Source organism: Hyla sarda, chromosome 10, assembly GCF_029499605.1.
Source record: "Hyla sarda isolate aHylSar1 chromosome 10, aHylSar1.hap1, whole genome shotgun sequence".
Lineage (NCBI taxonomy): Eukaryota > Metazoa > Chordata > Amphibia > Anura > Hylidae > Hyla > Hyla sarda.
The window spans coordinates 117876322-117903979 of record NC_079198.1 but is presented as its reverse complement, the minus strand read 5'-3'; the positions used below and the strand labels follow the sequence as shown (position 1 = coordinate 117903979).

At 42.1% G+C, this 27658-nt stretch overlaps 2 protein-coding genes across 6 annotated transcripts in view; one reads left to right on the top strand and one right to left on the bottom strand.

Annotated features, from left to right (window-relative positions):
- KAZN (kazrin, periplakin interacting protein) overlaps positions 1-15108 on the top strand; it is a 563135-nt gene extending 548027 nt beyond the window's left edge. For 3 of the 5 annotated variants that reach the window (XM_056544094.1, XM_056544093.1, XM_056544097.1), the window contains 3 exons: positions 4408-4597; positions 7264-7394; positions 10397-15108. In XM_056544094.1, coding sequence (XP_056400069.1) covers positions 4408-4597; positions 7264-7394; positions 10397-10564 — 489 coding nt within the window. In that variant the 3' untranslated portion in view covers positions 10565-15108. Of the gene's footprint in view, positions 1-4407; positions 4598-7263; positions 7408-10396 lie in introns of all 5 variants that reach the window. The other 2 variants (XM_056544095.1, XM_056544096.1) reach the window with 2 other exon arrangements.
- Positions 15109-16921: 1813 nt separating this feature from the next.
- Positions 16922-24183, bottom strand: LOC130294384 (syncytin-A-like). The gene is made up of 2 exons (XM_056544098.1): positions 22067-24183; positions 16922-19299 (listed from the first exon to the last, which is right to left on the bottom strand). Exon 2 carries the CDS (start codon positions 18636-18638, stop codon positions 17484-17486), a length of 1155 nt encoding a protein of 384 aa, XP_056400073.1. The 5' UTR covers positions 18639-19299; positions 22067-24183; the 3' UTR covers positions 16922-17483.
- Positions 24184-27658: the final 3475 nt, after the last annotated feature.

Below are 27658 nucleotides of genomic sequence, written 5' to 3'. Positions count from 1 at the left end.
TATTTCCCCAATATGTGCAGGATAATGGGCAGATCAGAGTTTTACAGCCCCACTGGGGGCAATTACGGAGTCTACCTGCACTCAGAGCCTGTTATTGTAAATAAGCTGTAAACATTATGTCAAGACAAATGAGACCACGTAAATAACTGCGTCTGAATAAGATCCCCTTAGTAAATGTCTTGATAAATATCCCAGTGGGAACGAAACGTTGCTGTTTTTTTAAACACTTTGCTCAAATAAAATTCTCCCCGATGGTCTGTTCTAATTTGCACTTTGGAAGCAGTGACTGGTATAATGAAATGCTGCCGGGTTCCCACAGAGAAGCAGCTGCTTCCAGTAAAGGAATAGTTCTGTATTTATTTTTGACATGTTGTATTATTTGTGGTTTTTGTTAGATAAAAGCTGAGAAAATGCAATATATGTGAGTTCCAGACCAGTCCTGGAGATGTTTCTGTCTGTATAGACAGTCCACAAATGCAGATCATAGTTAGGTGGGTCATAAGGACCACTAAACCCCCAAGAAAACCACAAAACTCTCTTTCCCTCTTCCCTCAGCTGGGGACCCCCATTCTTCCTTTATTTACTTCCTAGCTAAGACCTTCCATCTATCCTTCCCTTCTAACCTGGGTATCGTGTTTTCGTACGTCTTTGCTGCCTTCTTTCTAGCTTTCCTCCTTTTCTTTCTCCTTTTTTTTGGGTAGGAGCCTCCTATCATTCTTTCCTTCAACCAGAAACCTCCATTGATCATTCTTTAATTCCCATTCCTGTTGGGAACCTCCATCCGTTGTTCTTTACGTTCCTCCTTTATAGGGAACCTCTATCGATCGTTCTTTACTTTCCTTCTCTGCAGGGAACCTCCATCCATTGTTCTTTCTTTCTCTGTTGGGCACCTCCATTACTTTTTATACAAACCTCAGTCCATCATTCTTTTCTTCCTTTCTCTTCTAAGGACTTTCATCCATAGTTTTTTCCTTCCTTTCTCTTCTGAGAACTTCCATCTATTGTTCTTTCCTTCCCTACTGAAGACCTCCATCTATTGTTCTTTCCTTCCTTTCTCTACCTTCATCGATGGATCGTTCCTTCCTTCCCTTCTCTTTTGAGAACCTCTATCCTCCCATCTCTTTCGAGAACCTCTATCCTTTCTTCCTTCCCTTCTCTTCTGAGACCCGCTATCCTTCCTTCTCTTCTGAGAACCTCTATCCTCCCTTCTCTTCCGAGAACCTCTATCCTCCCTTCTCTTCCGAGAACCTCTATCCTTCCTTCCCTTCTCTTCTGAGAACCTCTATCCTTCCTTCCCTTCTCTTCTGAGAACCTCTATCCTTCCTTCCCTTCTCTTCTGAGAACCTCTATCCTTCCTTCCCTTCTCTTCTGAGAACCTCTATCCTTCCTTCCTTCCCTTCTCTTCTGAGGACCTCTATCCTTCCTTCCTTCCCTTCTCTTCTGAGAACCTCTATCCTTCCTTCCTTCCCTTCTCTTCTGAGGACCTCTATCCTTCCTTCCTTCCCTTCTCTTCTGAGAACCTCTATCCTTCCTTCCCTTCTCTTCTGAGAACCTCTATCCTTCCTTCCTTCCCTTCTCTTCTGAGGACCTCTATCCTTCCTTCCTTCCCTTCTCTTCTGAGAACCTCTATCCTTCCTTCCTTCCCTTCTCTTCTGAGAACCTCTATCCTTCCTTCCTTCCCTTCTCTTCTGAGAACCTCTATCCTTCCTTCCTTCCCTTCTCTTCTGAGAACCTCTATCCTTCCTTCCTTCCCTTCTCTTCTGAGAACCTCTATCCTTCCTTCCTTCGCTTCCCTTCTGAGAACCTCTATCCTTCCTTCCTTCTCTTCCCTTCTGAGAACCTCTATCCTTCCTTCCTTCCCTTCTCTTCTGAGAACCTCTATCCTTCCTTCCTTCTCTTCCCTTCTGAGAACCTCTATCCTTCCTTCCTTCCCTTCTCTTCTGAGAACCTCTATCCTTCCTTCCTTCTCTTCCCTTCTGAGAACCTCTATCCTTCCTTCCTTCCCTTCTCTTCTGAGAACCTCTATCCTTCCTTCCTTCTCTTCCCTTCTGAGAACCTCTATCCTTCCTTCCTTCCCTTCTCTTCTGAGAACCTCTATCCTTCCTTCCTTCCCTTCTCTTCTGAGAACCTCTATCCTTCCTTCCCTTCACTGCTTGGAGCCTCTATTAATTTTATCTTTCCTTCCTCTGAGGGAACTTCATAAATCATTCTTCCCTTCTTTATCTATTCTTGGATTTTCTTTTCTTGCTCCCAAACTTTCTAAGATCTACAGCAACTGCCCTTAATCTTTATCCATAAACAAAAGTGTCAGAACTTTTTATTTTCTCATGAAACTGGGTGGCTGTTGATCACAGGTTATTTAAAGCCTGTTCAAAAATAAAGGATGAAGGTCTTAAGATATAACCCATAAATCGACTGCCGGAGCAGTTACCCTCTTTTATTTGGAAGATGAATGCGCTTTTTTCTGGATATACTTGTAGCTTTTATTAGTTGAACTGTATCCTCTGTGTATTATATTTTTTACTTGGTGTCATATATATATCCAAGTTTGTGGAAACTGAAGTGGAATGAAATCTTTCTTGACCTTCAGGAGGATTGAGAAAGCAACCATAAAACTTTTGTCTTTTGGCAGCTGGGAATGTAGAAGACCTTTGGGACTTCTTTTGGTGCACAGAGGACAGCTGGAAACTGATGAGGAATTCCCCAAATTCTTAGTAAACTAAAAACATTGGCTCAGGGCCCAGCACTTCTCCTTTACGAGTTTACCTTCTAGTGGCATTAATGCATCATTGCAGCTACACTATGTGGTTTTAAGATCCTATTACTTGGAGATTATTATTTACCAGAAACACTAACACTGGGAGGTTTTTGTTGTAGGTGTCAAGGTAAATCCATTTAGTGAATCTTATGAAACCTTTATCACACTTTACACATCTGATCTTTTGCCTGACAAATACCAAACCCAGTACCCTATATTGTCAATCGGCTGTAGATGCAGACGGACTCTGGTACAACTTTGGTAAAGACAGGAGATTTGGCCTTGAAGATCTGAAATGTCAAACTGAGAGCCCTGAATACAAGTCACTATAAATCCCAGGTATGGGATGGTTTAACCCAATAATCTCTACACAATTGTGATAGAAAAGACCTGGGTATGGAAAAAACAAAGTTGCCTTTATAGTGGAAATATATACAGTGTAGGGGAGATTTATCAAAACCTGTGTAGAGGAAGAGTGGTGCGGTTGCCCATAGCAACCAATCAGATCGCTTCTTTCATTTTTAACAAGGCCTCTGCAAAATGAAAGAAGTGATCTGATTGGTTGCTATGGGCGACTTTGTCTCTGGACATGTTTTGATAACTCTCCACCTATATGCTTAGGGTTGGGACTGGTGGCCATGAATGTGGAATCGGAGGCCAAATATGAATCTATATTTCTTTCCTCCTTCCTTCTAGACGTTAGCAATTGCCCCATTGTCACACACCTTGTGTACGCCGATCAGATCTACAACGTAATGTTTTTTTGTTTTTCAAATTTTTGCTTAACTATAATAGCAGCATTTCCAAAATGTTAGTATTTCTAAGACCCAACACTCTCTTAGGCCCTGATCTACTAAAGAGTGTTATGTAGCTTTCTTTGTGGGTTTTAATACCCTACAATTGTTTTCCACAGTGTTTACTAATGTTTCCCTACATTTTGCTTTTTTTTTGTTTGTTTTTTTTTGTTTTACACCTGCTCTGATCTGTAGAGTTTTCCTCAGCTCAAGTCCCCTACATTTTCTGTGGAAACCTTAGTAAATATGTTGGGATTTTGTGAAAAAGTGAGGGACATGCCCCCTTTTCGGTGACCACTCTCCCCGAGACCCCCCCCCCCCCCCCCCAATCCAAACCCCTCCCCACCCCCTCCGCCGGCCACGGCAACACAGTCTGGCGGGTTTTCACAGTAAAATGGCGAGTTAGTTTTTTTTTTATTCTTGTGCAAATTCGGGCACAGTGTGCCAGAATCTGGTGCACAACCCCGCAAGACATGTTGGATTTACAATAGTAAATCAGTACCATAGTCTTGGTTAAGTAAAAAAAAAAGGACAACCATCTGGGACAGTCTTAGGTAATCTATACTTGACTGTAGACTTGGGTTTAACCACCAGTTATTGTTGGGTCTTCCGAGCATTACTTTAGTCAGGTAAGTAACGCAATCAATATAGACATGATCCAGCACAGACTGTGGTTAGGTTGTTCACCAAGTGAATTACACTCAACACCACTTTACTCCTAGACCACCAGGTTAACCTTCTTTGTGTGCTGTCTTCCTTAATTTGTTCATTTTTTTTCCCCTTGTGTTTATGTGTTCCTTTTATCTATTTCTAAGTTCTTGGACATGATGATCAAGTTTTTTCTCTTGTTTGTAGGCCAAGCAGTCTTTAGCGACCCTCAATAAAGATGTACCCAAGCGACATTCACTGGCAATGCCAGGTGAAACAGTCTTAAATGGAAACCAGGAGTGGGTAATGCACGCGGATCTCCCGCTTACGGCAGCCATCCGTCAAAGCCAGCAAACGCTGTACCACGGGCACCCGCAGCATACTGCCGATCGGCAAGGTTTGTTTCCAAGTATTGATCTTGCATAGTCAAGGGAGTTATTGGGGGCGATCAATCACGGCTTCCACATTCCAGCGGAGAATAAACTATTTGGTTAAGTATGCTCTGCCTGATTATATGCATATGTTATTAGAGGAGAAGCTGCCAGGTTCCCAGAGCCACAGTCCGGTGCATATTTACTCTGTTTCTTACTTTAAAATTAATGTGTGAAAAAGAGAACATAATGTTAGAAAAACATTTTTTTTAATTTAGTTAACAGTTTATTTTTTAATCAGATCCCTATATAACACACGAACAATGTTATTTACAATACTGGGCACTACCATATGTCTGTGGACAAGTGATCATGCATAGGCATTGCTGCTCCTTTCTAAATTAGCTCCCCTCCAGAGTGCCACCTAGAATAGGCCCCCAAATACATAAGACATGTCTACACCCATCATCCATCTATCATATATGGGGAAACTCCGATTCTCCTTCTACAGATAATGTTGGGGGAACGAAGAATTGGGCATGTTGGATTTTATCTGATTGATGCTTTCGTCCCAGGTAGATAAGCTGGAACCAGTGCTGTCTGGCAGGAACTACCCTACCTCCACGTTCATGTATGAGGTGAAATCAGGAGAGATGTCTGACCTCTGAACAAGTGTTCACTAACTGCTATCTCAAATGATACGGGATAACTGTCTGATAGCTAGGGGTCTGACCACTGGAACCCCCCGGTGATCTCCTGCATGGAACGGAGCTGTGTCGATCCCCACACAAAGCGGTGGCTGTCATGCCCCCTCCCCACGCGATCACGCACTCTTCCTCTATGCTTTGAATAGTGGATACATTTTCCTGCACTACAGTACTCCTTTAAGAAGGACCTGTGGCCAACCCCCCAAAAAATATTACTAAATATCTTAGGCTGCCCCCTGATCACACATCTTTTTATAGTTTGTTGATACGTCCTTCTGTTACCCAGATATGAGGGTTTATAATTTGTCTGACAATTTAGGGAATCAGTCAGATGGGTGTGAACTTAAAGGGGAACTTTGGTTCTTTTGTTCTTATTTCCTATTCACCGGATAGGGGATTAGTGTCTGTTTGCAGGGCTCCGTCTGCTGAAACCCCACAATTTTCTGCCCAGTGCCCTGGAGTTCTTAAGATTTTGGTGGTCGGCACGCCCCCTCCATGCTCTTTCTATGGGAGAACTGGAGATATACGAGGTATATACAAGGTGTGTGATCGGGGGCACCCTAAGCTATTTAAAGACAATTTATCTGTCAGACATTTTATATTAAGACTTGCTTGGTTTAGAATAATAAGATACCAAATGCTTGGATGTGTGAAAGCGCTGGTATTTGGTCGTCCTCTGTACACAGCAGGGTCTCAGATACCTTTAGGGTACGTTCACACTGCGGAATACCGCAAGTAGAATTCCGTGCAGTGAACATTATGATCAGTGTGAATGGGTCTTCCGCGAGAACCGTTCACACTGTGCAATTGTCCGCCGCTGAAATTGTTGCGTGCAAAGAAAGAACATGTTCATTCTTTGCGCAGAATTCCACGAGTACTGCATAGCCATCAATCGTGACGGCGCAGTGCCCCGCGATCCTACCGCCGCCTGACGAGATTCAGCTCCCGCGAGCGGAGATTCGGCAGTGTGAACATAACCTTACAGTTGGTTTCTAAAGCTCTCCCGCTGGTAAGAGAGTCCTAAGGGCAATTCTTCCTTGGAGAAGACACAATAGCTATTGCAGGTATTATGTGTTGCAGTCTACAAGCAGACATTCTAGTTATGTTTGTTGTCTGTCAATGCAGTGTCCTATCACTGACCGTATACTCCCAATTGGTACACTCCCATTGGGCTATATTTTGAATTGTTTAAATATTTAATAATAGCCACTTATAAGTAATTCATCCATACTACAATCAACCATATCGGTACTGAAATTGGCAAAAAAAAATTTAAAGGTCCTTGATTCATCTTGAATTTCAGTCATCTGGCACCCAGCATGGAATTCTAGGTTATTGAGTGCCCAAAAATTGGAATAGACCATAAGTGATTACCAAAGAATCTGTATTTCCTTATATATGTAGTTTTTATTTATCACTCTGAACAGTTCTGATCTCAATTTGAGTATTTCGGTCTACACAGTGGCCCTCATTTACTATTGCAAACCCGGATTCTGGCGCAGTGCGACAGAAATTCTGTCTGCGCCAGAATTGAAAAAAAACCCTGAATAACTCCCCATTTTACTGAGAGAACCCGAAAATGGGGGCCTGGCCGTCAGGAAAGGGGGGCGTGTTCACAGAAAATGGGCGGGGTCTGACATTTTCACAAAAACCCAACATATTTACTAAGGTTTCCACAGAAAATGTGGTGGATTGGAGCTGACGAAAACCCGACAGATCGGAGCAGGTGTAAAAAAAAAAAAAAAAAAAAAAGCAAAATGTAGGGAAACCTTAGTAAATACCGTGGGGGAAAAAAAAAATTGTAGGGAATTAAAACCCACAAAGAAACCTACACAACACTCTTAGTAAATCAGGGCCAGTGTCTAAAATAACACTGTTTTAGGCTTCACGTTCAACTTCCATATTGATTTATGTTATGCTTTTCTAATCGTATGCATGGAACATACACATTCACGGCTCCTTCTCCTTATTGCTTTTCCCTCTAGCTGTCAGAGTCAGCCCTTGTCATTCGAGACAACCATCAATAATCTCCGACGCGTCTGCCGCAGAGGGCGACAGGTCGTCAACACCGAGTGACATCAACTCTCCGAGACACAGAACGCATTCCCTCTGCAATGTAAGACGGTAGTGTAGGTCTCTCTTTTTTTTTCTCTACCTTTTTTCCCCCCTCCATTCGGGAATGATTATTCGCATCCTCTGCTGGTTTAGACGCCGCTGTCAGTATGTACGCTGCATGGCTTGCTGAATAGATGGGGAGCGTGCTGCGAGGGAGGGGGGGAGGGAGCACGCTGTGAGGGAGGGGGGGAGCGGGAAGGGGGGACTGTTGTGTTTCATTATAGGGAATGCTGCAGATTCCTGTCTGTGTCGTTCCCTGGTTACAGAGGCTTGACACATACAGCTGATCCGCTTCTATAGGGACGGGAAGAAAAGGACACGTTGATGAATTCATTGGGTGCCGATTTTTGTCAGGTGAATACGCCACCAGAATGCTAATATCCCAATCTCTCTATAGAGTCGGGTGATAGCCCATTCCCAAAAAAATGACAATTATTTAGTTTTATGATAAGGTTGTTATTTTAGAGTTATCATACCCAGTGCACTGTTTTATTTAGTGTATGTGGAACAAATCAAAAACAAATAAAAAAAAAAAAAAAAAAAAATAAATTATATTTTAAGTAAATTTATTATAAAATACCTGTATTTATTATCTTTATTATTATTATTATTTATCATTATATATTTATTTATTATCATAGTAAAGGATTTAGTTACCAACATGGAGGTTTTCCAGACACAGATATAAGGCCATACTACCTATCTCTTTGCCAGAGATTCCCAACCCATGTGCCTCCAGCTGTTGCAAAACCACAACTCCCAGCATGCCCGGACAGCCTTCGGCTGTCCGGGCATGCTGGGAGTTGTAGTTTTGCAACAGCTGAATGCACACAGGTTGGGAAACACTTGCTCTATGCAATTCAGGAAATAAAGTAATAAAGGGCTGTAATTCTCCATGCTACCACTAGGGGCATATGCATCTATTATTGAGTTAAAATTCAGTGCCTGCCTAGTGGCAGCTGGAACACTGCAGGGATTTTATCATGTTATTGTGTAGATGTGTGAAGGGAACCAGGGGATTTTGTTCTTTTAGTTAAAAAAAATTAAAAAAAAAATTAAAATTCTAAGAATTGTGGAACAGTGTACATTTTGGATAGCCCTACCTGACCAAGATCACCACTAGCCTCCGTACCTATCCGAAGTATAATCTATAATATAACAATAAATGATTCATAAATTGTCCCTCATCCTTAGGATTATTCCTTTTTTTTTAGGGGAGTGCTGGAAATACCAACGTACAACTCCTACGCCTCCATAGAAATGAATGGGTGATGTGGCGTCTGAAGCCACAAGACGTGCGGAGAGCCAGGGACCCGTTCTTTAGATTGTGTGGGGTCCCATAATAGGGGATATGTTTTAAGGGGACTGGGCAACCCCTTTAACCACTAACCTCCAAGGATGTTAGATATTAACCCTTTCCCGACCCATGACTTACATGCACGTCAGGGGGGAGGATAAAGGAAGTAAGGCCCGGTCGTCGGGTCTGCCCACTGCTATCACCGGCTGCCATCTACCAGTAATGATGGACATAGGCGACCACACCAATGTCCATCATTTAACTGTTTAAACGCAGCACTGAATCCCGCTCATCCCTGGTGTCTACTGACCCCATCGATAGGTAATCAATGATTTTTTGCCCATTAAACCCCTTTATGGGCAGGATCACACGTGGCGCATCCGTAGTGTATTTCAAGCTGCGGATGCGTCTACATCAGTCACAAAGAGACTACAGTGTGAGCGCCCGGCTGTGTGTCCGCATGTAGTGGCAGATTTCCCGCTATAGAAATCCACTGATAAGTGTGGACACACAGAGCTACCCTGCCGCAGCTGGGAGCTCACACTATAGTCTCTCTCTGACTGCGATCTGTGCATCTGCTGCATGAAGTACACTGCGGATGCGCCCCTTGTGATCCTGCCCTCAAAGGGGTACGTCGGTGGAAATTTTTTTTTATTTTAATCAACTGGTGCCAGAAAGGTATACAGATTTGTACATTACTTCTATTTTAAAATCTTAATCCTTCCAGCACTTATCAGCTGCTGTATAATACAGTCGAAGTTCTTTTCTTTTTGAATTTAATTTCTGTCTGACCACAGTGCTCTCTGCTGACACCTCTGTCCATGTCAGGAACTGTAGGAACTGTCCCAGAGCAGGAGAGGTTTGCTATGGGGAATTGTGGACACTTCCTGACATGGACAGAGGTGTCAGCAGAGAGCACTGTGGTCAGACAGAAAGGAAATTCCTCTGTATTATACAGCAGCTGATAAGTACTGGATGGATTAAGATTTTTAAATAGAACTAATTTACAAATCTGTTTAACTTTCTGGCACCAGTTGATTTAAAAAACAAGTTTTCCTCCGGAGTACCCCCTTAAGGTACATTGGTTAGTATTCTGCCCTGATCAGATCTTACAGGGTTGGACTCTCTACTGGCTGAGTTTATGGCTTTACGTGAGCATTTGCATGGTTGGTGTTTGGCGATGGTGGCATGGTTGGTGTTTGGCGATGGTGGAATGGTTGGTGTTTGGCGATGGTGGCATGGTTGGTATTTGGCGATGGTGGCATGGTTGGTATTTGGCGATGGTGGCATGGTTGGTGTTTGGCGATGGTGGCATGGTTGGTGTTTGGCGATGGTGGCATGTTTGGCGATGGTGGCATGGTTGGTGTTTGGCGATGGTGGCATGGTTGGCGATGGTGGCATGGTTGGTGTTTGGCGATGGTGGCATGGTTGGGGTTTGGCGATGGTGGCATGGTTGGTGTTTGGCGATGGTGGCATGGTTGGTATTTGGCGATGGTGGCATGGTTGGTGTTTGGCGATGGTGGCATGGTTGGTGTTTGGCGATGGTGGCATGGTTGGTGTGAAGCCATGCATGTGTTCCTCGCAGGATTCCTCCAGCAGCCTTCTTCGCTTCTGTACAATAAAGCTTGACTTACCCATAAGCATGTGTGCATGTACCCAAAGGCAGAACCTCTGTCATAACAGCCTTCTTTTTTATTTTATTTTAGTCTTTAGAAGACTTGGAAGACCAGAAGAGGAAAAAGAAAAAGGAGAAGATGGGTTTTGGGTCAATTTCAAGAGTTTTTGCTAGGGGAAAACAGAGGAAGTCCTTAGACCCCGGTCTTTTTGACGGTACTACACCTGACTATTACATTGAAGAGGATGCGGACTGGTGACTGTCTCTGGAACCTGCTTATTCTGTGTGTGTATATGTGAAAGGGTGTATGTGCCCGTTTACAAAGTCCGAACCCGTCAAGTGAGCCTTTTTATTCTATTAAGGACTTTTTGTTGTTGTGGGGTTATTTTTTTTATTTTTTTTTATTTCCATTTTTTTAGTTTTTATTTGCATCGCTGGTTGTCTAATTGCTGTACATAAAGAAGTGTATAAAGATGTCGATTGTTGTCCTTTTAGCGATGCTGTTGTATTGGAACTTTTTGTCTTTACTGGACTTATCATTTTTGTGGATTTTTTTACTTGGGAAGTGGGTCTAGTTTTTTTAGTTTTCATTTTTTTTGCGTTCTCTTTTTCCATTGTGTTTTTTTTTTTTTTTCCTTTTTGAAACTTGAAAAACTACTGTGTATTTGTAAATAACAAAAACTGTGCACTTTGTGCTTGTAGTGTCTTGTCCTGAGCGCAATTGTTTGGTTTTTTTTAACTCCTAGTGTGATGCATTCTGTATCTGCAATGTTTCTCAATGACATTATCCTGTTTAAGGGGTGTGCCAGCGCTATGTAAAGAGAAGAAAATATATAGATAGATATATATATATATATACAGATCTTTATTCAGGAAGTTTCACCAACTTTCTACGAATGAAGTTTTAAAATGTATCTTTTTGCTTACACTTAGGGCAAGACAGCCCTTTGGGTTGAGACCACATAATGGCTACCTGCACTGTGCCGGCAGCGTTCACTCTATAAACTTTTAATGCCTGCCAGACAAAATAGTTTTTTTTTCTCCTTCTATGTTTTTGTACATTTTTTTTTTTTTTTAGTATTTATTTGCATAAATGCACAAAGTTGTTATATCTAAATTATAAAAGAAAAGTAAATGTTGAAGTTCTATTTTTCCTAAAGGATGAAGGGTATGTTTATATCACTTGTGCTCAAAAGCTGCGGCCCCTGCCTGTCGTCGACGCGTCGGGCGGGCGGCTCAGTCACATTGTAATGCAGCTTAACCAAAATCGCACGAATAACTTAAATTAGTTTTATTATTCACTTGGTTATGTCTTCCAAAATCCAGCTTTTTACCATCATCACAGTATTTATGGCTTTTAATTCTTGTATGTAGATTCTGATCATCGGGTGTTGTATTTTATTACTATTTATAATGCACATTTTTTGAAATTTTCTTTGTTTTTCTCTTTATTGGTTCATTCTGTTTAGTTGATAATCCTGTTATGTAATGGGCAAACCCGTAAAATGCACATGTTACCCAGCTTGTGGGGAGTTATTGGTGTTAGAGAAGATAGCCATACACGTTAGATATGTGTCCCTGATTTCGGTGGGATCGGCCAGTCATCTAAGGTCAGGGTAGAGGAGGATTGAGCATGGGGGATTACAAGGACTGGATTCTTTGGTCTGGGTGGTAAGCTGCCGCCAGAGGTTCCTGGCAGCAGCTTTCTCCATGTACAGAACACACGCATGCCCAGTTGAACATGCCTGTGTAGATGATGGGTGCAACTTAAGAGTACTCCATCCCCAGACATCTTATCCCCTATCCAAAGGATTTTGGGGCCGGCATCCCTGTGTTTGGGACACAATGTTAAGAACGCCGTCACTCCACACCTCCTCCATTCATGTTTATGGGAGGGGGGTGAAGCCCCCCCCCCCCCCCCATAGACATGAATGAAGGGGGCGTGGCGGGATGTCACAGTTAGATCCCCCACAATCAAACATCTTATCCCCTTAGTACCCCTATCATCATTTCACCAAGGACTTATGATGTCCTGTGTATATAATGGTCCAGTCCAGGGAATTGATATCTTTCTAGATAGAAGGGGGGGGGGGGGGTGATGTGTGCACTTTAAGTCTCTGCCTCTTGAAGGTTAGATTGAAATATATCATGGTTTTAAATGCAGATTCTCCGACTTATTCCCGTTTATCCACAACAGATGGAGAAGAATAAAGCTTTCTTCTGAATAGACTTAATTAAATCTCCAACTTTTAAGATCAAGTTGTTTTAGTTCCAACATTTTATGAGAATCATTTCTAGAACATAACTTTTCTACAGTAAGTGCTCCATTTTCCTTATGCAAAGCTCCAGATTCTCTGCATAGTTATAGCGTGAAGTAATAGAATTAAAGTGTTGGGGGAGTTCATATAAGCCGGTGTTTCATAGGCAGGTCTAAATGTAAAAGTGCACTGGGTTGAAGTGAATGGAAACTGAGGTGCAGTACCTCAACATGGCCACTACACAGTGTATGGAGCTGTCTGCTTCCGCCTCTGGTCACGGTGTATAAGGCGCCGCCTGGTTTCTGACCCTCTACTAATCATGTATTGATGGCCTATCTTGAGGATTGACCATCAATTAAAAAGTCCTGGAAAACCCCTTAAATAGGCATGGGCCTCTTAATAAAAGGGACATGTTTGACTGTAAGTGCACTACACACTGAAATCTAAGGCAGATACGAGCTGCGTTAGATTTCAACTATAATTTATGCCATTTTCTGTTGTATACTCAGTATGTCAAGCCCCGAATGCCCCACTCACTCACTGCTAAGCCCCACCCACTCACTGCTAAGCCCCACCCACTAGAACAGACTTAGAGTACAGTGTAAAGATAATGAAAAGTACCAATTTGTTATGTTACAATGAGCTTTGCAGGAAAAAATGAGTTTTATACAGGGGATTTGGTACTTTGTATCACAAAAACAAAGCTTCAACCAGTATAAAGATATATTACAACATTAGCAGAGTTTTTTTGTTTTGTTTTTTAGGGGGCCCATTTAGTTTTTTCGTTTTGTTTTTTGTTTTTTCATTTGTCATCTAGGCCTACACGGCAAAATTTGTTCTTGTGTTGATCGCATTAAAACCTTTAGGATTACTGCTGCTTTAATAGTTTCCTATGGGAAACAAAGTAGCGGTTAATGTTTTTGCATTGCGTATAAGGTTGTCCGTGCTTTCCGTAGGGGAACATTAAGGTTGATTCAGAACAATTCAAAAATTGTGTCCCTGGCTAAATGGTGTCATCTAGTTGTCCCATCCGGCCAATTCCGGCAGCACTGGCCAATAGTCCAAGGTCCCATGCACACTACTGATATCATTCCTAGCGGAATCCTATTGATCTCATCCTGTCTCTGCTGCTCATTGCACACCGCGGAAGTTCTATAGCGGAACTTCCTACGCAGATCCAGATTCCGCTGGATGAAGGAACATGTTCATTTTTTCCAAGGGATAGGGGATAAGATGTCTGATCGTGGGGGGGTCCCATTGCTGGGGCCCCTTGGGATCTCCCGTAGCACCCTGTGGCAGTGGTCGTGATGTCATGGCCACACCCTCATGACATCAAGCCACACCTCCTCCATTCATGTCTATGGGAGGGGGCGTGTCGGACGACACGCCCCCTCCCATAGACATGGATGGAGGAGGCGTGTTGCCACAAGGAGGCATGGCCATGACATCACGACCTCTGGCTCCGAGCATGCTCAGATCACTGGAGCACCGGAGTACCCCTTTAATCTCTCTGGGGCATCTCTTATCCCTCTCTCGGTACGATCTGCATTTACGACATGATATATATTCCCGACCCAAACCACTGTTCAAGAAATAGTTTAATTTACAAAGCCATTAAAACAGCCATGGCCTATGATGGTAAAATCTCTCCTAGTAATGTATGTTTCTCGGTCATTGTACATACAACCCCGGATAAGCCCAATTTACTTGGTGCGACAACAGTAAAACCTGTGTTTATTGATCTTTGCTTTTCGTGAAATGCAGAATTTTCGGGCCAGGCAGCATCGGCTGGCGGCAGCAGCAGAAATACTTTCTTTTTTTTGTTGGGCATTTTTTATCCAATCCAAGTTGATTCTAGTAACTCAGTATATATTCTGTTTAGTTTTCGGACTGGTTAAGTTGCCTGTGGCCAGCTCTGTGCTTTCTCTCTTTTTACTAATGTCTAGAGGAGTATATAATGCTGCCAATTTTATTGTAAAATTTTAAATTGTAAATTTTTTTTTTTTTTTTTTTTTTTCTGATAAGAAAAATGAATGTCAACCTCTGAAAACTGTAACATGAAACATTTGATAATGTTAGATGGTATTTTTTGGATTTAGTGCACCCTATTTAAAAGGGATATTTAGTCTTAAAAAAAAAAAATAATCTAAATCTGTTTTGTTGTTCATATGACGTGTGTGACCCAGTGGCTTAACAACGTTACAGCTTTTTAAAGGGATCCGTCTGACCCGCAGGAAAGAGAGCCGACGCGCTTGAGGTTTCCGCGTTCAGACAAAAATGTTTTATAAAGCTTTTTTTTTTTCCTCTGTGTTTTTATTTTTTTAAAGAAGCTCATGGTTTAGTATTTTTTCATTACATGCTTAGGAAATAATAAAAAAAAATAAGTAATAAATAAAATAAAAACTGTTACTAAGAAAATGGTCTATTTAAGAGAACGAGAATACATAGTTTAAAGATGATTGATATCATTAGTTATATAAACCCCCCGCCTGAGGGGGCAGAATTCTAAAGGCATGAAGGCAAAAAGAAACAAATAAAGCTTATTTTAAAATATTGCTGGCTTAGTGATTCATTATTAGGGTTTTTGGCGTATTTTTTTTTTTTTTTTTGTGTGTGTGTGTGTGTGGATGTTTTGTCTTATTCAACCATAAACAGAATAAAGGTGTTTTATTTCTATATGTAATGGTGCTGTAAAAAAACGTATTTTATACATAGATATTTGATAGAGAGATAGATATGAGATAGAGAGATATGAGATACCGTAGATAGATATGAGATAGATGGATATGATACACAGTCATGGCAGTAAATGTTGGCACCCCTGAAATGTTTCTAGAAAATGAAGTATTTCTCACAGAAAAGGATTGCAGTAACACATGTTTTGCTATACACATGTTTATTCCCTTTGTGTGTATTGGAACTAAACCAAAAAATTTGGGGAAAAATAGCAAATTGGACATAATGTCACCAAACTCCAATAATGGTCTGGACAAAATTATTGGCACCCTTTCAAAATTGTGGAAAAATAAGATTGTTTCAAGCATGTGATGCTCCTTTAAACTCACCTGAGGCAAGTAACAGGTGTGGGCAATATAAAAATCACACCTGAAAGCAGGTAAAAAGGAGAGAAGTTCACTTAGTCTTTGCATTGTGTGTCTGTGTGTGCCACACTAAGCATGGACAACAGAAAGAGGAGAAGAGAACTGTCTGAGGACTTGAGAACCAAAATTGTGGAGAAATATCAACAATCTCAAGGTTACAAGTCCATCTCCAGAGATCTAGATTTACCTTTGTCCACAGTGCGCAACATTATCAAGAAGTTTGCAACCCATGGCACTGTAGCTAATTTCCCTGGACATGGACGAGAGAGAAAAATTGTTGAAAGGTATCAACACAGGATAGTCCGGATGGTGGATAAGCAGCCCCAAACAAGTTCCAAAGATATTCAAGCTGTCCTGCAGGCTCAGGGAGCATCAGTGTCAGCACAAACTATTTGTTGATATTTAAATTAAATGAAACTCTATGGAGGAGACCCAGGAGGACCCCACTATGGAGGAGACCCAGGAGGACCCCACTGCTGACACAGAGACATAAAAAAGAAAGACTACATTTTGCCAAAATGAACTTGAGCCAAAATCCTTCTGGGAAACTGTCTTGTGGACAGATGAGACCAAGATAGAGCTTTTTGGTAAAGCACATCATTCTACTGTTTACCGAAAATGGAATGAGGCCTACAAAGAAAAGAACACAGTACCTACAGTGAAATATGGTGGAGGGTCAATGATGTTTTGGGTTGTTTTGATGCCTCTGGCACTGGGGGCCTTGAAAGTGTGCAAGACATCATGAAATCTGAGGATTACCAATGGTTTTTGGATCTCACTGTACAGCCCAGTGTCAGAAAGCTGGGTTTGCGTCCAAGATCTTGGGTCTTCCAGCAGAACAATGGGGGACATGTATCATTAGGTGTCTATTGTAGACACAGATCTACCCCTTTACACTGCTGTCTAATTTACACTCTTGCTCAAGATTTACTAAAGTTGTACACGTCCTTTTGATACATTTTGTACAAATATAGAAAGCCCCCCTCACTTAACCGTGTACTCCTTCTCTACCTCACACTTCGCAAAGCTGTGGCATTTTCCCGCGGTACATTGCTCACATAGCTAGAAGCGCTGGAGCAGCAGTGTGCGCCGAACAGAACTCTGCACAATAGTAAAATCATAAATATTTATAAAGTACACAGAGGGGGAGATTCTCAAAGAATTTTAGGCCAAAAAAAAAAATTGGTGTGAAAAGTATCAACCACATTTTCAAAGAGCTTTGCGCCGCCGTTATCACTGTTCACGGCTGAAAGGTATAACTTTATAATCTACTCAGTACCCCTGGTACTGGTTCTCTGTCTTTTCTGTACCCCTGGTACTAGGTCCAATTTGGCTTAAGGCTTGTACTGGCCAGGAGAGCGTCTTGTCAGGTGTGGAAAAAATACATGCACACAAGATGCCGTCTAAGTACGCTCTGTTTTACTATTTGCCAACGTTCATATATATATACCATGTTGCTTAATAGTTACAAGTCAGCAGAACACAAGAACAGGATGTACGTGCACAACAGTTAGGAATCAGCAGTTGAGAAAACGAGAAGTACGGTACGAGCCTTGCGGTTACAAACGGGAGAATTAAGATATATCATACAGTATTACAGAATTAAGATATACATCATACAAGATTACAGATCTGTATTATTCTATCAAGACTCTTGTACCCTTCAATCCCCTCTTAAAACCAGTTGTCACTTTAGACAACTTGGTTTTTCTTGTATTCTATTTTCTTTTGAAAAGTCTTTATGTAGGCAGTATAGCCTTCTGCCGAGTGACGGTGAAGTAGAGGGACTTGGGTGTCTGATGAGGTGGAGAGGAGGATTTTAGTATCTGCAGCAGGTCTTGGCTTGCAGCGTTTCATACATAAGAAAATAAGTTTTATTGATACATATACTATAAGGGCAATGACAGTAATGTGTATTATGAGCTGCAGAACGCCCCCTATCCATCCTCCTACGCCCTTGAGCCAGGTAGCGGGATTCAATATTGAAAAGGTATCCCCCCCACCACTTATCCCTGTTGATTTCATTGTCTTTGGCATATTTGTCCCTCAATTTTTGTATGTTCTCAAGCTGGTGGTGCATCTGAATTGTTCCTGAAGTGTCTATGTAATGGCAACAAGTAGGACCTATGATTTGACACATCCCTCCTTGGGCTGCTGTGAGATAGTCCAAGACTATTGCATGTTGGTTAGTCACTATCATCAGTTGATTTTGCACGGACACAGAGGTATTAGTAATTTCTAAAATGTCATATATTTGGTCGTCGAGGTAGTTAGTGGCTTCGACTAACTTATCCCATATTTGCATCACCATTGGATATATAAAAATGGTGCTAAAAAGCTTGTTGGTTATTCCCATTTGTACAACATGTGGCCTACCGTTTTCCCTTTCTTTGTTATCTGCTGCTCTTCGGTATAACATATGTTTAGGAGCTGCTCTCATGTTAATGTCGTCGTTGGATATGACAAAGGTGGAGGGGGTAAGTCTAGCTAGGGTGCATGTGCCTTTGACCCCTACCGGCAACCACTTGTAGGCTTCCCTACCACATACCCAATAGATGTCTCGTGGGAGCTCCCAGAAAGAGGAATGTTGATTGATAAGTTTATTAACTATGTCAATGAGTCTAGAGGCATTTGTTAAGTAACACCAGGAAGGTATCTGCCCTAATCTACCGCAGTAGCCCACATCTGGGTTATTACATATTGGATCAGTAAGTTGGTATTCTGACGTGTCATTGCATGGTTGGTGTCCTGTTATATTATAGCAGTCTACGTCTTGAGTAGCCTGAGTAAAGAGGGTGTTATTTGGCCATTTTGGGTCATGTAAGTACCTTTCTATCTGGCTGGGCTTAAGAAGATCAGTACTTGCGGATGTCCTGTGAAAACTAACTTTTATCCCTTCCGTGGGGATCTCTCCTAGGTCTAATATATGTGTGACTACTCGAGTTACCCAGGAACCCCCTTTGAAGACCAACATTTGGTGTGGTCCTGGGCCTGGGCTGCTTAAGTTTCCCTGCCACCATGGCTGCCCCACCCATCCTACTATAGGAATACCCACTGAGGTGTTTCAGTTCTTTGCATATGGTGTCTCGTTGTCAGCAAGCATGTCAAAACAGTCTCCCTGAAATAATACATATGAGGGCACAGGGATAGCAAAGTAGGGCATGCTTTGGGCAGACACAGGGGCATGGGTGCATATCCAACAATCCTTCGCAGTGAGGTTTTGTGCTAACATTATATGGTGTTTCAGGAACTTATCGTTTGGGTGTCTCTCTAAGTCATTCTGTAGAGTCACCGTGGGGTGAATCAAAGTCAATAAAGTCATTAATGCAAACATCAGGAGACTTAGTTTCTTCAACCATCTGCCAGAACAAGGCCAGGGCATCAGCGGGTACATCTTTCGGTAGGCTTTCAAGGTCAGGGCTGTCTGCCCCCGTTATTACCTCCTTTGGGTGATGTTGAACGAGTTTGATCCGAGAGGCGTGGATCCAAGAAGGGCTGTCTTCCGTGAGAACCGCCGTCCTCGTTACGGCAACAACTGTGGTTGGGGGTCCAAAGGTGAAGTCTCCGGGCTTCTTTCCTTTCGACAGAGTCTTAACCAGGACAGTGTCGCCTTCCTGGAACTGGTGTGTTGGTTCCTGTGGGAGAGAAGGAGAATTACAGACAACATTTTGTTCTACTTTATCAAGGGTTTGGATGAGGTCTGTGACATATTGTTCCCTTATCTGGTCGAGGTCCCCTTCTTCTGTTATAAGTGGTCGTTGGGCCCATGGAGTCGGGAAAGGCCTACCCATGAGAATCTCAAAAAGGGGAGAGTTTTAAAGTCTTATGGGGGGGTCATTCTAATTTCTGAGAGTATGATGGGAAGGACTTGTTTCCACTTCTCAAAGGTGCTCCCTGTGGCCTACTCCGTGGAAATGAGCAATAAAACTGTGGCACTGTGTTGGGGTATGCATGGTTTCCCCTCTTTGTAGATCAATCCTGTTACAGGATTTTTCTGCAATACTGGATAACACCAATCATATTCCTCTTGTTTGGGAACAGAGGACTGAAGAGAGAGAAGAAGTTGTGTGTCTACGAGTGAAGGAGGTGTAAGAACTGGTAACATCAGTGAGACAGGTTGTTGTGTAGCAGCCAGTTTGGCGGTGTGGTCTGCTAGAGCATTGCCCTTTGAAATGTGATCAGTCCCACGTGTGTGTGTCCTGCAGTGAATGATGACTGATTGTGATGGTAGGGTAAGTGCATGTAAATGGTGACAGGTTTCTTAGCAAAAAGTGTACAGGCTCTTGTGAGGGCGATGAGTTCTGTAGCTTGTGCGGACTTATAGGGGATGGACTGGGCCTTGAGGACAATGTCAGGTAATTGGACAATAGCATAACTGGCATGGTAAACATTGTCATTGGGGCGTGTACATGACCCATCTACAAAGACTTCTGGAGCATCAGGTATGGGCACTGAAGAGAGGTCGGGTCTGTGTGAGGCGTCAGTGTGGATGACTTGCAAGCAGTCATGTATGTCCGGCATCACATCATCATGAATTTTCAGGCCAACTAGTGCGCAGGGCCAGATGTAGGGGAGGCATACACCATTTTCAAGGATGGATTACTGAGGAAAATTGCCTCATATCCAGAGAGCCGTTGTGTTTACATGTGTTGTGTATGTAGGCCTTTAAGGAGAGAGATAACATCATGAGAAGTGTACAAGGTAGTGTCATGTCCTAAAGTGAGGATGGTAGCTTGTTCAACAATCATAGCACAGGCAGAAAGAGCTCGCAGACATGCCGGCATCCCCTGTACGGAGACGGGCATCACCTTTGAGAAAAAAGCACAAGGATGCAGTTTGCCTCCGTGAAATTGTGTCAGCACACCCGCCATGGTTTTACAATTGTCTCGTGCATACATGTGGAAAGGCAAATTGTAATCTGGGAGACCTAGCCCTGGACTCGTTATTAAAAGATTTGTACATTTATGAGGACCATTTGATTAGATCTGGTTTGCCTGATAGGGTTGCATCTCTATGAGCAGTCGGGAATCCACTGTCTGCAGTAGTTTATCATACCCAAGAAAGATTGCATTTCCTTCTGGGCGTGCGGGGTGACCAGGCCCGCTACAGACTGGACTCTAGACGTGCTCAACTCCCTTTTCCCTTTTGGCAGAACAAAACCCAGATATTCAACCTGTTCACAACACCATCCTCAAGGCAGGCCTCCTCAGAGAAACTACACATTAACAAATCATCAACATATTGGAGGAGAACAGAACCCTGGGGGGCGTGCCATGATTGTAAAAAGGCTTGGAGGACAATGCTGAACACAACTGGTGAATCAGCATACCCCTGGGGCATTCTACACCAGGTTAACTGTAGTCCCTCAAAGGAAAAAGCAAAAAGGAGTCTGGTCTCTTTGTCCACTGGGATCGAGAAGAAAGCATTCTTCAGATCGAGGACAGAAAAATTAGTTGCCTGTGCTGGGATTGATGACAACAGGTGAGTGACATCAGGAACTATAGGGGCAATAGGCACAATTAGTCTGTTGATGGCTCTCAAGTCTGGTACAAAACAGACAGTACCATCGGGTTTGGGGACCGGATTAATTGGAGTGCAGTAGGGAGAGACAGTATGTTCTAAAACTCAAGTGTGTAGGAAATGTTTGATCATAGGGCGGATACCTTTGATTTTTTTCCCGTGACAAGGGGTACTGTTTTTGGTAGACCGGGAGGATGTCTGGTTTGAGTCTTGCCTTGTATGGTGTACAGTCAATATGTCCTACATCATGGTCACCATGTGACCAGACAATGGGGTCTACCTCAGGTGGGACTTGGGTCGGGGACATAACAGGATAATGTCCAGCAGGATAGTACCCTGCAGGTGTGACTATGGGTGCGAGGTCAGACGTGACATGTAACCTGGACTGGGATGAAGTGATATGTAATTTGAGTTTACATATGAGGTCTCTTCTCAGGAGGTTTACAGGGCATTCAGGTATGATGCGAAAGGAAGGGAAGGTTAAATGGTCACCCTCGGGGCATTGTGTATACAGGTGCTATGAACATACTCAATTTCAAACAGTAGACATATATATACGCATATATACATATATACATATACACATGCACATACACACATATCCCCTGAAAAACAAAATTGCACCAGATCCGAAGAAGAAGCTGTCATGCTCCCTGTAAACCCCGCCTTACTCCTCCCAAACCTCTATGTCACCAGTCACCGCCCCTTTGAGTCTGGCTTCTTGTCTTTCCCCAGTTCTGATCAGTCACCATGAAACCTCTAGTATCACATGTGTTACTGACTGTTACTTTACATCAAGAGACATACAAGAAACATGTAACATGTAACAATACCGACATTTACAAATACTTAACGTACAACACACAGGGCCCACATTCTCACCAAAGATATAAAAATAAAAGTGTACACAGCTCTCTCAAAAATTTGAAAAATAATTATCTCCAATGCGCATTGTTTATAATCCAGTAAACCATTAGCTTGATTGTAAATGCCTAAAGTAATATTTATCAATTAAATAGTGATCACTTTTTATATTTATTTTATCTTCTTGGCCAAATTTCTTCTGTTATTACTCCTGTAATATAATCAGACAATTAATCGCATTTCCTGATACATTTCATTTTTTTTCATCAACCCTGTGTTACTGTGAAGGCAAGAAATTAATGAAATATCATCAAATAGTTCAATTTAATACCACGTGAATATATTTATCTTTTAACACCATTTTCATTACAACACAACAGCTTCACAGGGAAAACATTCACTGGTCATTTGCTATACACTCCTGATTCTATACACCTCACACATATATAACATACTTTATATCATAAGAACCATCCTATAAACGCCATCATATGACCACATACACAGGGCTTTCCAAGCGATTTACCACATCACTCCATTCCATAGCATTGAACACTCATCTTCACTTCATTTATTCCAGCAGGTTCAGCTCTGCTCATCCTACATTCCTCACACTGCTTCACATGCTTTCTCCTTCACAAATCACCTGCTTCTCCACCAAATCGTTGAGTCTCTATTTCTGACAACAATCTCTAATCCTATCAAACAATTTACACAGCCCTGCATCATAACGCCAACATGCTGTGAACCTTTCCCAAAATTCAGTAACAGTTTCACCTAGTTTTTGTTTGCATGCCACAGCAATAGGCAGTGATGATTTTTGTTTGAAAACTTGGTTCCTCTTTTAATTCTCTCCATATACGCTCTCTACCCTTCTCGAGATTACAAATGTAGTTGTTAGAGTGGGGGTCAGGTGGTATTTATCATTGGCCCCCTCCCTTGGGAATGGGCTGGAGTCCTTCATGAATTCTGACCAACCAACTATATCATCTACCCACGGATTCACTAAGTCCCATCTTGTAGGGCTAACTCGGGCCACATAAGCCTTACATGTTTCACCGGGAAGGGGAGGAGGATAGGATTTAGATGATTTGGAACCCATGTTCCGTAATTGGTGCAAAACCACAATCTCTGGATTTGGCTGTACTGAACTCTGAGGGTTCCGACAATTCCTCTCAACAGATTAGGGATTCTCTGATTTAATTGCACCAATCACTGAGCATGCACGGTATCTCTGAACAAACTGTCACTTGCTTTCACCACATCCCGGGTCAACAAGTTTCCTCTAGCCGGGAGGGTGGGGCGTCTTACAGATGTTTTGAGAACCAGCAGATTATTACTATTATTATTATTATTATTATTATAACAGTTATATGCACCTTATTCTATACATTAAAGCAATGTTAGTATACTCACGTGTCTTCTTAAGCGTAAGGGGGAAAAAAAGGAAGTTACAAGTAAAACACTAAACAGAACTAAACAGAAATACAAGAAGTTTTTTGTAAGCGTTAAGCCAAATTGAAACAAGACAACCACCCTGGATTGTCAAATTACTCTTAGTTCCTCATTTCCCCTGTTCCCTGAACAGAAGGCAAATACTGTAATACTGTGTCCCAGACACGATATGAAAATAACTCTTATACTTACTGGAATCGAGACGTGGCCAGTGCCCCCCGGGTCGACAATACCACACAAGGATATGGTTCTTACCGGTCCGGAGGATGACCCTCTCGATCCCGGACGAGCCCCCAGCTGAAAGGTATAACTTTATAATCTACTCAGTACCCCTGGTACTGGTTCTCTGTCTTTTCTGTACCCCTGGTACTAGGTCCAATTTGGCTTAAGGCTTGTACTGGCCAGGAGAGCGTCTTGTCAGGTGTGGAAAAAATACATGCACACAAGATGCCGTCTAAGTACGCTCTGTTTTACTATTTGCCAACGTTCATATATATATACCATGTTGCTTAATAGTTACAAGTCAGCAGAACACAAGAACAGGATGTACGTGCACAACAGTTAGGAATCAGCAGTTGAGAAAACGAGAAGTACGGTACGAGCCTTGCGGTTACAAACGGGAGAATTAAGATATATCATACAGTATTACAGAATTAAGATATACATCATACAAGATTACAGATCTGTATTATTCTATCAAGACTACCCTTCAACGTCCGTTTTGTTAAAGTGGGCGTGTCCACGTATATTGTCTTCTTTACAGGAGAAATCACAGAAATGGTTGTAGTTTTACTGTTTTGGGGTTCATTTCCTCTTTTTTTTGGGGGGGGGGGATAATTATTATTGAGAAATGTTATTAAAAATATATATATAATATATATATTTTGGTCACTGCACCTGCACTTACATTTAAGCTGAGAAATGTTTTATTCATACAGTTATCGCTTGTCTGGGTGCTAGTAACCATGGAATATTTCTTGGGATGTTTCCACCAGAATTTTCTTGAATGTAAAAGTTGGACCAAAAATTTCCAATTTTGGCACCAAACTCGGCAATTTTGGCGCAAAAGATAAAATCCAATATGGCTGCAACTAAAAAAAATATTTTGGTGCAAAAAAAACAAAAGTGGCTCAAAAATGAATTTTCACATATTTTCAAAGCAGCAAAAGAGACCTTTGAAAATGTGAAAACTTGGCATGCTGAGAGTTGCAGTTTTGCAAAAGCTGGAGGGACCCTAGTAGCAGAAATTAGTGTGCGACATGGGTATGCAGCAGAGCAGAATGTGTGATTATGTGTAAGCATGACCACGCACACACTCAACTCTGCTACATACACCTGATCACACACTTAGCTCTGCTACATACACACACTCAGCTCTGCTACATTCACACACTCAGCTCTGCTACATACACACATTCACACACTCAGCTCTGCTACATATACACATTCACGTACTCAGCTCTGCTACATACACACATTCACGTACTTAGCTCTGCTACATACACACATTCACACACTCAGCTCTGCTACATTCACACACACACACACACAGCTCTGCTACATTCACACACACACTGAACTCTTCTACATACACACTCCACACAACTCTGCTACATACACACTATCACACATATACTTAGACCTAACAGCCTTCTCACCTCCCTGCACATTACAGTGGTATAGTCTTAGTATTACGGTCACCATGGTAACACTATACAGGTGCAATCTCCTGCTCTCATCAAGAATGGTGGGAAGTTTGAATTTTACACAGTTCATACTGGGAAGTATTTCACCCACTATAACCCAGTGTATTATCCCGATGTATCGGGTTAGACTGCGGGTGGAGGGGGATCACATGCAGTCCAGAAACGTTGTTTTTTTTTTTTTGTTGTTTTTTTTTTTTTTTTTTTTATAATGTTACATGGAAAATATTTTAAGTATCCCAGAGATAATCTGACTGGTGGCAGAAGCATAGTAATCTCCTCAATTTACTCTTTGAGAAAATGGAATAGATAATTTAGAGCATCTTGCTACGTGCAGTCCAAGATGGCTTATATTTGCGTTAAAAATATGGTCATTGCGCAAGATTTGTGAGGGTAAATGAAATGTACATAGTTAATTTGTGCGTACTAAATATGTCACTCTAAGGTACACCGAAACCTACACATCTGGAGAAAATGCTCCACCAGAATGTAGGCAAAAAAAGACGCAAAGAAACAGCTTGCACAAAATTTTGCGCAAAAATGTAAACACAAAACAGGGGTAAAATCTTTGATACATGTCCCCCAATGATCACAAACATACGTCAAAAAGCCCCAGAAATGGATGACAACAAAGCGCTGGAGAGTTCTGAAGTGGCAGCAATGAGTCCATATCTAAATCCCATTGATCACCTGTGGAGAGATCTTATAATTGCTGTTGGGAAAAGGCGTCTTCCAATAAGAGACCTGGAGCAGTGTGCAAAGGAAGAGTGGTCCAACATTCCGGCTGAGAGGTGTAAGAAGCTTATTGATGGTTATAGGAAGCGACTGATTTCTGTTATTTTTTCCAAAGGGTGAGCAACCAAATATTAAGTTAAGGGTGCCAATAATTTTGTCCAGCCCATTTTTGGAGTTTGGTGACATTATGTCCAATTTGGTTTTTTTCCACCCTTTTCTGGTTTGGTTCCAATACACACAAAGGGAATAAACATGTGTATAGCAAAACGTGTTACTGCAATCCTTTTCTGTGGGAAATACTTCATTTTGTAGAAACATTTCAGGGGTGCAAACATTTACGGCCATGGCTGTAATTAGATAGATAGATATGAGAGAGAGAGAGACGCTCACCAGAAGAAAATATACATATTAATATCCTGGCACACAGGATCTCTAAGGGACTATTACGTACAATCTCTCAATTGTTAACAAATGTTTGCGTTAGGCGGCATTCACATCTCGTTTTTTGCAATATGGTTTCCATATCAGTTTTTTTGTAAAAAAAAAAAAAAAAAAAAGTGTGTCTCAAAACCGGAACGAACCATATATACCTCTGTACGGTTTTAAACCGGATGTCCGGTTACATACGGTTTAATACATTTTTCAAAAAAAAACGGACACGGTTTTATTGAAATTGGAGAGTATTTGGAGGGTACAGCGCTATTTTGCATTGTTCTAGTATAGCTGGATAGTGGTATAGTAAATGCGGGTTCAGTAGCCGTAGTTTATTATTACATTTCGCTACCGTGGTGCTAAGTGTCAAGATACTAGTATGCATATGTAGTGGTAGGAGAGAATGCATTTGCACTCACCGGACTTGTGATGGTTTGTATTCCGGATTATCTGTTGTGCTGGGAGACGTGTGGATGAAGGTGCTCAGAGGCTAACAGCCGTTTTCGCGCACGACTGTGCGCGAAAACGTCTGTTAGCCTCTGAGCACCTTCATCCACACGTCTCCCAGCACAACAGATAATCCGGAATACAAACCATCACAAGTCCGGTGAGTGCAAGTGCATTCTCTCCTACCACTACGGATACGGTTTTATGTTTGTCCTTAATTAAATAAAGTTCTATTTGTGGGAAGAACTTTCGGCGTGCACTGCGCATGTGCAAACTGCAAAACCATATTGTGCAAACCGGATGGAACCGTACGCACATACGGGTCATTACGGTTCCTATAGACCCCCATTTATTTTATTTTTTTTAAATGTATACGGGTTGTATCCGGTTTTTCACCCGGACATAAAACCGTAGTAGACTACGGTTTTGTGTAGGGGAAAAAAATTGATAAAACCGTAAGTGGTGCAAAACGTACACAACCGGATGCTACGTTTGGCATACGGTTTTCTATGACATGTCTATACATACGGTTTGCAATACGGTTCCATGCGGTTTTTACACTGAAATGGGATACGGGAACCGTTTTGCAAAATCGAGATGTGAATGCAGTCTTATCGGTATTCTGCCGCTAAAGACTTTTAGTGCTGATTGGATGTCACGGAGGCAGGTAGGGATCCTCCACCCAATAACCCACCTGTCGCAGAGCAGAGGTCCACACGTCTCCGAGGATCACACAGATGCAGTGCCTGCACGCTATCAGTGCCGGCAAGATACAACTTACACAGCCCGTGACATCGGAGTTGCGCAGTCAACTCCAGGAGCTGCAGGATCGCACCGC